The sequence below is a fragment of the Dipteris shenzhenensis genome, chromosome 6 (assembly GCF_047967505.1).
Source record: "Dipteris shenzhenensis isolate YYH24624 ecotype China chromosome 6, Dip_SZ_1.0, whole genome shotgun sequence".
Lineage (NCBI taxonomy): Eukaryota > Viridiplantae > Streptophyta > Polypodiopsida > Gleicheniales > Dipteridaceae > Dipteris > Dipteris shenzhenensis.
The window spans coordinates 11,602,535-11,614,823 of NC_141601.1; the positions used below are offsets into that span (position 1 = coordinate 11,602,535).

General features: G+C 41.0%; 1 protein-coding gene across 1 annotated transcript; it reads left to right on the forward strand.

The window, feature by feature from the left end:
- The first annotated feature begins 5,050 nt into the window (after nt 1–5,050).
- Nucleotides 5,051–7,025, forward strand: LOC147900789 (light-sensor Protein kinase-like). The gene is made up of 2 exons (XM_087375748.1): nt 5,051–5,201; nt 5,307–7,025. The coding sequence occupies exon 2, from the start codon at nt 5,424–5,426 to the stop codon at nt 7,023–7,025; it is 1,602 nt and encodes a 533-aa protein (XP_087231874.1). The 5' UTR covers nt 5,051–5,201; nt 5,307–5,423.
- The last annotated feature ends 5,264 nt before the right edge of the window (nt 7,026–12,289 follow it).

Consider the following 12,289-nt stretch of genomic DNA (forward strand, 5'->3'; position numbering starts at 1 on the left):
CAAGTATTGTATTCCTTAAGTTGTACTACTTGATATTATAACATTTACAAATGCTACACATTCTTACTATGTCATATAAAGAACTATTTAATTAGTCATACTTCAAAGTGTGGTCATAATTGCTATGTACTATCTTTCATCTTGTACTAGTTCTATGTAATTGCTATGTACTACTTCAAAGTGGTGGTGGGGGTAATTGCTATGTGCTACCTTTCATAGTGTAGTAGTGCTAATTGCCACCTTGTAGTGCTATTTGGTGGCATACTAGTACATAACAACCCTATTTCATCAGTAAATGCTAATTACAAAGGCCCAAATACCACAACGTAGTACTATATCAGTGCCACACAACAAAAAGCCCTACAGTATAACACTTGCAACAACGTGTACATTGCACTAGCTAAACTACTAACCACCACCCCTAATCATTAATAGTGCTTACTATCATCTTGCAGTGCTATTCCATATAATAGTAATATTTAGGACTAACATTACATACTACAAAAGCATCCAATGGCTAACAACATGAAAACAGGATCCCCATATGCCCCCTCAAAAGTCAGTTGAGGATCCGAAAATTGTACAAGCCAATAGATTGCACTCTAGGTGACAAAGCCATCATGAAGCCCAGTGGTGATCAGATGTTCATCTTTATCAAAATATCCTACGTGGGTGCAAACGCCCCAACAACTAAAAAACTTGTGGAATTTTGGACTTTAGAACAACAAAAATCAGAATTTGTAAGATTGGATATATTCTAGTCTTACAAAGGTATATTTCTCTATCACCTTAGCGGACATGCAAATTCTTTGAATTTTCATCCAAGTGGTGATCAGCTGTTCATCTATATCGAAATATCCTATGCGGGTGTAGATGTCCCAACAACTAAAAAAGTTGTGGAATTTTGGACTTTAGAGAAAAAAATATGGATTTGTAAGATTGGATATATTCTAGTCTTACAAAGGAAACCAGTCAATGGTTTTAGACTTAAGCCTTACATTGGTCTTGATCCCACACATGCTAAGATCAACACAATTTCACTGCAGAACCCTTCTGAGGTACACAGTTATACAGTCTTTGTTCAACAAATCAGCTAACTAATGGGGTAGCATGTACCATTTCAAAGCAGACTTATATCTTGAAAAGAAGCAACTATCATAAAGATATATTCCTACCGAAGCTTTTATGGATCTCCATCTCAATTCAACAATAGGACCAAGACAACATAGAAGACATCACACCCAGTACCCATAATTGCGAGATAACACTTCTGTCACGACAAAAACCTACCAAGAGGCTTTTCAAAATTCAGCACAAATACAATGGGAGTTCGCTAACTACTACTGCTTAGAATTCCAAGTGCTACTTGATATTAGCCCTTGTAAATGCTACAAAACATTCTATCTCATACTAAAGCATTGTTAACGAATGTAGTGTGGCAATGGTAGATAGCAATGTACTACTCTTATTTCATAGTGTAGCAGTACGAGCTCCTTATGGTGCTATTTGGTGGCATGGCAATACATAGAAGCCTTGTAGGATTTCTAAGTGATGCTAAGAAGAAGTCATTACTATATAGTAGCCTTGTACCAATGCCACATAGTAGAAATAACTACAACTTAGCAATTTCAAGTAGCACATTATAAGTTATCTAACTACTACAATGTGCTAACTATTGCTAGCACATTATAGTAGTTGACTACTACTACATAGCATGACTAATCGTGCTATAGTAGTGCCAAATGGAACTTGTAAAGAACATCTTGTGGTTCACCTTTGTGCTATTTCAAATAATAATAATTTGCATACTATACTTTTTTTGCTAAATATTTCTTTATAATCCCAAGTGCCACATGTTATGTGACACAGTAATGGGAACTAGTAGCATACCAATACTATTTCAAAGTGTAAAAGTGGTATAACATTGTATTGCAACATGGTATGTCATGGTCTAGAATTGTCATTTATGACATAGGAGTGCTGCACCAAGGCTTCTAATCACTTCAGTGGTGGTGCTAATTTCTTGTACTACTATTGTTTCATAGTGTAGAAGCATTGATTGTAGAGCTATAGTATACCACTATTTATCCACATTACCACCACATTGTGGTGGTGATAATTGCCTTGTACTACTATTGCTTCATAGTGTTGAAGTGTTGACTATTATCTTTTAGTGCTATTTCAATGAATTGCAATATATAATGCTCTATTCCATATTATAGCAACATTAACCACTATGTTGTGCTATCATATTATAGTGCTATTTCAAAAAATTGCAATACATAGTGCTGCTATTGCATATTATAGCATTATTAATCACTAACACAAATTAAGAAAGGGGACCCCTCAATGCAAAATATGTGAACAATTATGGGACTCCAATGGAGGCCTCATGTGACCCATCCAATTAAGGTAAATACATTTTCTTTGGTTAAATTAGAAGTAGCTACAACCACCTCTAAAATAACTCAAAGAACTAGCATGGTGGTCACAACAAGCCAATGCCAGCACGATGGTCATGGATCTAGATCAATGCAAAAAAGATGCATGCATATGACAGGTGGAGAGCTATGAGTAGATGGAAGATGGCAGGTTGTGGGTAGATGTCTAATGGACAAAGATGCATCACAAAGACTATGCAGGGAAGAAGTGTTTGTGTAGTTACATGTGTCAAGCTCTATAATGTTCATAATAGCAAGACTTGATAGATTGCATCTCATTATTATACCAGTAAGGCAATCATTACATCAGGAAAAATGATTGGCTACACCCGATTGTGCATTGACCTAGAAAGACTAAATTCTTCTAACATACTTTTTGTGTAGAGAGAGAAAATCATTGGTATACACTTTGTATAGAGACAAAAAAATACTTGACACTCCCTTTGTGTACATCTAGATAGAGAATCCTTGGTATACACTTTGTATACAGATAAAAGATCCTTGACATAGAAATGCATAGATATAATATAAGCTCAAGAATATGTATAAATACCTCTTAATGGAAATGAGATCCCACTTTTTGGTTTTCAGTCTTCAATTCATTTCAAATGTTCTTATAATCGATCTCCTTATTTTCTTACTCCCTTACACTATGAACGTGCGCACTAGCATCCCTCGATCTTGTAGCCCATACTCTTGCTCTCCCTCCTCTTCCTCCATTCCTCCTCTATCTCCACCTTCCCCTCTCGATGCCTCCTTCCTCCGCCTCCTCCTCCTCCTCCCACCTCTTGCTTCTAATCTCCCTTTGCATCCACTTTCCCACTCATCCGCTATGGAACCAATCGGTGGAAGGTCACATGATTCGCAAGTATTATTCTTATATAAAGAATCCATTTTTTCATTCATAGCAGTTTTTGTCTACTACATCTTCAAAGTACACTGCCTCTTATGTAGCCATGATGGTAGTCATAAGAGCATAGTTGGTATTTTCAACCTCAATTGCTTTGCCTCTCTTAGCATATGTCAATCTTGATGGATGGGCCATTCACCTGGGATCCTACTCAATATCTCACTCACCAGACACAACTCATCTTGGGACAGCATAAATTTAACCCTAGCCTGTAAGGGAGACAACCAATCACCCGTGAATCGGTCCTAGAGGTCCTCCCACACAAGAATCCCCTTTGCTGCTATCCTCCCTGCCAAACCTTCCTTCCCCATCGCAAAGCACCCTCCACCTGGCCACGCTGCTTGCCACCATGGTGACAGTCTAAGGGAGAAGTCCAAGCCACCCGCGGGTAGTCCTTTCCACTTGAGCAACATGATGCCCTCCTTCCATGCAACAACTAGCCTGTAGTGAAAGCTAGACTTTAGACAGAGCGGGGCAACAAAAAAGACCTTAGTCCACATGTCCATATTCGGGAAGTATCTGACAGAGGCAGAGCGGATTGCCTCCTCTAGAAAACATGTCCACGGCTCCTTAGAATCCAAGAACTATGCCCATAGTTTCAAAAGGAAGGAGATCGACCTTCTCCTCAAGTTAAGGGTACCAAAACCCCCCAACTTCTTAGGAGAGTAGAGGACGGACCACGAGAGCCACTTCCACCTTGTCTTCTTCCAAATGAAGGATCTCAGTTCCTTTTCGATCTGCAGCAAATGAGTCTTCCAGAAAGCACATACTGACAGTATGTAGAAAGTAGATGGGGCTAGGATGTGTTTGACCCTGTGCATCTATCCAGCAAGCTCAGAGGGACCTTAGACCAAACCTCGATCTTTGACTTGAACTTAGGCCACCACCACAAAAACCGTTGTCTTATGGAGATGCCTATCCCTATGGGGACCCCAAGGTGTCTAATCACGTGCCCTCTTGGAACCCATTGGATACCTATGGCTCTCATCCATTCCAGCGGCTCTTTCCTAGACACATACAGAGCCTTCAACTTCTCCCACTGTATCTTGGAGCCCGAGGCTTCACAGTGCATCTCAAATAGCCCAAGCATGAGCTTTAGCTATTTCGGGTCTGCCTTACAAATGGAATTTGAGTCATCTGCAAACAGTTGTGCAAATAGTGGATCGTTACTCCCAGGGATTCTCATGGGGTCAAGAGATCCCCTTGCAATCAGCCTCCTAAACATGGCAAGCAACGGTTCAGTAACGGATACACCCAGATTCTCATGGGGTCAAGAGATCCCCTTGCAATCAGCCTCCTAAACATGGCAAGCAACGGTTCAGTAACGGATACATGGGAATCCCGTTACTGAACTGTTGCTTGCCATGTTGAGGAGGCTGATTGCAAGGGGATCTCTCGACCCCATGAGAATCCCTGGGAGTAACGATCCACTATTTGCACAATTATTATGGATGCTACTATCCAGGTTAGATGGCTAGTGGCCAGTTGGTTGGATGAAGCTGCTAGAGCTCGTTTGCAGAGTGTCTCTATGAAACTTCGTTTGGTGGTTTTTGAGTAATATATGAGTAGACCTCTTCAATTAAAAGAAAAGAAATTGCGAATGATCTTCTTAATGACAGGGAGTTCCTGGGATTGATGGTGGCTTCATAAGTTGAGTGGCTGGGCAATAAGAAGTTCACAGGGCATGCGGATTTAGAAGAAGCTTCGTGGGTGTAAATACGTGTGACTTTTTAGCCTCCCCCCTTTACCGCTTCTTGTGGCTCCTGGAGTCCCGGTGTTGAAGGATTGCTTGTGTGCTAGCCGACTTCTTTGCTAGTCTATCGACCCATCTCATCCTCGACCGCACACAGGTGCCTTTACCATTTTCGCCTTCCATTGTCCTCTTTGCTTTTGGAGATCGTTCATTCCACCTATGTCCCAGTCTCTCCTCAGAACATTTACCATCGGAATCGCAGATTTATGCTATCTATTTGCTGGTCATCGAGTCGCAGGATAAGGTCTAAATCGGACAACCATTTCGCAAAATTTCCCAACAATCCGTCAATCGGAAGAAGCATTAGGTGACTGCGACGATGGGATCGTGCAGCGGGGAGGAGTTGGCTAGAAATTGGGACAACTGGCTTTCTCTGCTCATGGAAGTTGCTCAGAAAGGAAGCATCCGAGGGCGACCTATTACTTTGAATTCAAAGCAATGCCATCATCTGGCCAGCACCTGCTGCACAAAGTTAGAAGAACTGCGCGGTAGCCACATGCATTCTACGTGCGATGAACTGATGAAGAATCTCCAACGTGTCATGGGCCAGATTGAGGCCTATTTCCTGGCTTGTTCAGAAGGTGCCTGGCTGCAGCATTTGGCATCCAATCTCAACACAGGAGAGGCATATGTGATTCACCTTCACGATTTCATGTGGTGTATTGCTCTTTTAGATGCAGTTCTTCATCATTTCAGAGGATTACCATTCGAAGAAGTGTTACGAAAAAGGATAGCCGAATGTGACCAAGTCTTAAGCAGTGAGGATCTTTCAGAACATGTTCGTGTGGATAGAGACGTTATGGTTAGCCGGATGTACTTGATGAAGAAGAAATATGCTCGCATGGGCTACTTCAGGAAGAGATTCCTGAGCCCTGAAAAGCGCAACGCTTACCAAATAGCGGTTTTCAGGTGTGGGGCAGTCGAGGCTGAGGAGGATTTTCGTTTTAAGATTGACCCAGAAGATATCTGCAAGATCAACAGCCGCTTTATAGGGGCTGGTAGTTCAGGTGCCGTCTTTGAGCGAACTTGGTTGGGCCAGAGAGTCGCAGTAAAAGAGTTTTCATTAAGGAGTTTCACATTGATAAGAAAGGCAGCCATGCTTGCGAGTTTGAGCAGTCCATATACCCTTAAGGTGATAGGATGGTCACACAATTCAAGGGTCGGTTTGTTCCAAATAGTGACGGAGCTAATGAGTGGTGATCTTGATTCTGACATGCAAGCTAGAGCAGCCGCGCGGAAGCCTAGACTGACTCTAAATGTGATTGTAGATATCATTTTCCAAGTTTCTAGAGGCATGGAATATCTGCACAAAATGAAGGTGATCCATAGAGATTTGAAGCCCTCCAACGTTCTCGTAAATCCAAGCAGTGTAAAGTCATTGGACGAGAAAGGCTATATAGAAATAAAATTGGCAGACTTTGGCATGTGGAAACTTAATGAAGACTACTTCCCAAGAGAGAAGGCGGGCACCGGTTATTATAGGGCACCGGAAGTTCTTGGTCATGTAGGTCCAGATGAGTCTGACGATATCATTGTTGTCCCTGAGAAATACACTGTAAAGGCTGATGTCTTCAGTTTTGCCATACTTTGTTACGAGATTCTCACAGGCGAAGCTCCGAAGTGCTTTGCAAACGTGCAGCCGAAGGAAGTATACAAGCGAGTCACTGAGAATGCGAGGCCAGAGTTGCCATCAAGCTGTCCGCCCGTTCTTGCAGACTGCATCAAGCGATGTTGGGATTGTGATGCACGTCGTCGCCCATCTTTTGCACAAATATCTCAGGTGCTAAGATACGTGAAGTTAAGTCTGACAAAGGTCAGTTCTCTCCCTGTAACTAAATTTTCTATGTTGCTCGATGAATTTGTGAAACATGAGCTCCCCATTGTGACTACAAAGTTAGATGAGGAAGGGGAGACTGAATGATTGGGTTTCTTGGTACAAAGCAATGCAAAACTGCTTCCATGATTTTTACTTGCCCTTGAGGCTATACACTGTGGATTAGTCATGGCCGCACAAGAACGTACGAAAAGACCCTTGCCATACATACCAACTTCTACGATTGTGTCCAAAAATATCTACTTTGAAAATTACAACTATGTCTAAAAATACCTACGAACATATGAAAATAAATCGCATTGAAATTATTTTTTGGGGAAGTGAACGTTACCCCGTAGACTTTATCACCAAAAAGAGGACAAACAGCGCAGATTATAAAACTAAAACAAAGCAGAGTCTCTCTCTTTGCAAGCACCTACTTTTCTAGATACCTTGTGAATGTTCCTCCTGATTCCTACTCAATCAGGTCAAACTAACCCGACTCCAATCCTTAAAGACAAAATTATTTTGGGTCACAGTCCCTCTAACTATCGGCCATGTCTGTTCTAGATCTACAGTAAAGATGTTCTTATAACCTAGAAGACTTGGAACTTCCCCATTATTTTTTAATTCCTTATGGTGATTGCCACTATCATGCGAGCAGGCATGGCGAACTTCCAGAATAAGTGTAAGCATTCCCTTCTCTAAGGCATAATAGGAGCCTTCTCCCTTAGATTTGTGCCACATCAAATGGGAATCCGAATTCCCTTCTCTAAGTCTGGGTAGAACTGCCCTTATGATCATGTTGCATTAGCCTTAGAGAAGGGAATTCGGATTCCCATTTGATGTGGCACAAATCTAAGGGAGAAGGCTCCTATTATGCCGTGTGCACAAGCCTGTGGAGTGACACATGGTTCTTTCTCGATGAGAGACGCGGCTAGTCAGGTTCTACACAAAACCTATGTAGGGTCTAATGTTCACGACAAAATCCGGATGCCAATAATTGCATAACGCCATCACTTGGGCCGGGCTGCTATAATTGGTTTAGAAGCACTTAGTACTTTCCCCAATTGTCAAAGGAATTTATTTTTCTCCTTGTTCATCATTGGACAGGTGACCGTAATCGTTGATGAGTTGATACGAACCGAGTATGATTTTTTCTTGAGTTCAAACCCATAAGCTTATAGTTCCGAGCTTCATTCCAATTACCTTTCATGATATACCCTTTCCTAGAGAAATGGTGTTGTGCACCCTTTTGATGCTTCCACCCCATATCCTTTGTGTTTGTCTCCAAGGTTCGCACAAATACTTACCAACCACGTAGTATCAAAAATACAACACCAACATAGAATGTGCACCTAAACCACAAACCACAAAACACTACAAATATGGTGTTATTCTTGTCCTACCACAAGTACATTGCTTCAAGCATATACCAAAGATGTAAAGATGCATATATTGGAGTCATGATCATGATCATATCCATGCCTTTAAAAAATGCAAACATAGCATAGTCAAAGTGTTTTGGACAACATGCAATCTAAACACTATATTGGTCAATTATTGAAAATAGCATAAAACCATAACATTAGAGATGTACCCTAGGGTATGGAGTCCCCACACACCTTAAGGACTACTACATACCACCTAACCCTTGAATGAATGATTGGTGTGCGTAAGGGTATTCAAGGATATTAATTTGAACTAAAAACCCTCCATTTGCTAATGATATCTCCCCCACCTGCCAATTCAAAGTTGGCCCTCATTGGCCTCCAAACCAATGTGATCCCCACATCTCTCAGTATCATCTACATACTTGAGGCTTTCTCTCTTCCTTCTCATCATGATGTTGGTCTTCCCCCTCAGTATCATGGAGAAGCTCTTCATGTGTCCCACTAAATGTCTCGAGTCCAACATCTTTGCTAGTTGAGTCCTCTTGCCTCCACTCTTATTAGAAAATGTAGTATTTCCTCTTCTGCTTCCTATTCCTCTAGAAGAGTGGACTACATCATGTATATACTCATGTTTGGTACGGTAATCCTCTCTCTCTCTCTCTCTCTCTCTCTTATAATGTTGAGAGGACTAATTTTTTTAATAAAATTATATAATTTGATCATTTGGCTGGATAGAGTCTTATAAATACATCATGATATGAGCTATACTTTGAGAGTTATGACCATCATCATGTCTCCATGAACAATTTTACTAGTGAAAGGGCCCTAGAAAGATGGCAAAATTTAATTTTGAGTACAGAGTCAGATACAACACAAAAAGTACATCACATTTTATTTTTACATCTCATCAATCCAAGCTATGGTTAGAAAGTTATGAGCAATCCAAGTACATCTCATGGGCTTTTAAAAGACTGAAATCCATTTATTTATTTTCAATTTAAATGCATCCAAAATAAGCTCAAATGACCTTTTTGCTAGCAAAAGGGTCCTATGAGCTTATTTTTAACTAAAGAGCCTAAAGGACTTATGAAATTTTGGTTTATTCAGTCTTTGGACAACAATTGTTTTTGAAAGGATATGAGGAGATATTTTTTCTTAGCCAAGATGTAGTCAAAAGTAGGGGTTTTCATCCTTCTAGGACCCTTTCACCAGTGAAAGGGTCCCTGGATATGTGACGAGCCTCAAAGCGTAGCTCAGATTTGGTAAGATATAAAAAGATGTAATTTTTGTGATCCATCTAACAATGCAATCAGGTCGGCATTAGGGGGTATCGTACTCCTCGGATTTGCTAGGTTGGGGGTTCCTTGTGGTTCTAGGTCAGTCCCCAACACTTGTTGAGATATCGAGCTCCACTCGTGATATGCCAAGGTGACCGTTGTCCATTTATGTCATCGACTTGTTAGCTACAGATGCGGTTGGTACACCGCCCATGAATAATAGCTGGATGACACCTATCTTTATGTACCCTAGTTAGTGGCTCAGTTGGTATGCCACCTTAGTTAGCTGAGTTTGGTTTGAGACCCACATATAGGGTTCACCTATTCTTTTGTACTTAGAGTTCTTTTGGCTTTCACAACTAAGAAGAGGAAAATTGTTTTCAGCCTCCACCTTTGTGTATATTCCCCCATTGTGTATGTGAGAAAGCTGCAAGTGAGACTCCTTACTTCTCTCCCACTCTCTTCACATGGTATCAGAGCTCGGTTCATGGTAAGGAGCGCAAGAAAGCAAACCAAGTTCACGGTGTCTTGGTAAGAGGATCATTGTTGCTTTCCTTTTTCGACTTTGGGAGCAAATCTCTATAGGTAGCACAGCCAGAAAGTGCAAGAGTGCACTGTCTCAGATTGGGACGCCCTTCGCGGTGCGGCGAGAGGTGACATTGTTTTTTTGATTCGAGGCCATTTTGGGGCCCGTTTTGGTGGCAGAAATTTTTCGCATGCACTTAGAAAAGCACCTTGGTTTTGCTGTGCGACCACTGTTCTACACGTCGGTGAAAAGTTGCCACAAAAATTGCATCGTATGCCTATGCCCAAAGATATTGGGAGTGACAGAATCATTCTTATTGCTTGTTGATGCAAAATTGTCACTAGGAAGTGACTATGTGGTCCAATACCACTTTTGTCAGTTTTGCAAATTTGTGCTTGTGAGGCAGAAGTTGTGTTTTTTGCAATGATGGAATATTGCATCGTATGCCTGTGCCCAGAGATATTGGGAGTGACACAATCATTCTTATTGCCTATTAATGCAAAATCGTCACTAGGAAGTGACTGTGTGGTCAAATACCACTTTCGTCAGTTTTGCAAATTTGCCCTTGTGAGGTAGAAGTTGTGTTTTCTGCAGTGACAGAATATTTTTGCAGTGTTCTATAATGGTGTTTGATGCTCTTTCATAGATAGTCACTGAAAAGCTTGACAAGAACAACTTCCAAGCATGGAAGTTTAGGAGGATGAATTTCCTTAAGGGAAAAGGCTATTGGGAGTTCATCACTGGAGCTAAACAAGAACCAGTTATTCCTAATGTTCCCAATCAATAGGAGTTGCAGGCATTTAAAGGCTAGCATGAGAGAGCCAGAAAAGTTATGTATTGGATGTCTTTCAGTATTTCAAATTCTATGATTGTGCATATTCAGGATGCAAGCACACTGAAGGAAGCATGGGATACTTTGACAAAAATGTATAGCACAAATACACAAGCCAGCAAAATGCAGCTCAAGCAGGAGTTGCATAATGTGCAGAGAGAAAATATGAGCATCAATGACTACCACATGGAGGTGAAGAAGATTGCAGATGCACTTGCTTCTATTGGGTCACCAGTGAAAGATGATGATTTTAGTAAATCCCAAACAACCACCACGCTTGTTTTAGTAAATCCCAAATTAATCCCAAATAGTATACTAATCCCAAACAACCACCACGCTTGTTTTAGTGAGAATGATTGTGCATGAGGGACAATCTAACTCATAGGTTTAGATTAGCATTTAGTCAGATTCGGACTGTAATAACAATGATTGTGCATGAGGGACCATCTAATTCACAGGCTCAGATTAGCATTGAGTCGAAATCAAACTGTAATAACAATGACTTTGCATGGGGGACCATCTAGTTCACAAGCTTAGATTAGCATTGAGTCAGTTCATCAGACTGTAATAACAATAGTTCTCGTTCTTATGATGACAACTATTATTATTATAGTTTGATGAACCGACTCAATGCTAATCTGATGTCCTATTTTGATCTTGCCTTTCTTTAAGGCAGTTGACTATAATAACAATGACTTTGCATGAGGGGCCATCTAATTCATAGGCTTAGATTAGCATTGAGTCAGAATTAGACTATAATAACAATGATTTTGCATGAGGGACCATGTAATTCGTATGCTCAGATTAGTATTAAGCTGGAGTTAGATTGTAATAACATATTAGACTGTTAAAATTTTAGAATTTCTAGTCATAATGGCCATTGAATTATTATGATATTGGCTTTGATGATTGAGAAATTCTCCCATGGCAACCATTTAACACACATCATGGCTAAACGATGATGTATATGCTAGTCTAGGCTACCAGCAAGCTGGGTGCATGTGCCACCGCTCCTCCCCCCTCATCCCATTGAATTTTTATGATCTTGGCTCCGATGACCAAGAAATTCTCCCATGGCAACCATCTGATTGCATGTCATGGTGGCTAGATGATGATGTACATGACCGCCTACGCTAGGCTGGGCTACATGCAAGCTAGGTGCATGTGCCACCACTCCTCCCCCCTCATCCCATTGAATTATTATGGTTTTGGCTCTAATGATCGAGAAATTCTCCCATGTCAACCATCTAATTGCATGACATGGCTAGAAGATTATGTATATGACTGCCTATGCTAGGCTGGGCTACCAACAAAATCCAACAGGTGGATTGTGTGCTCTTAGC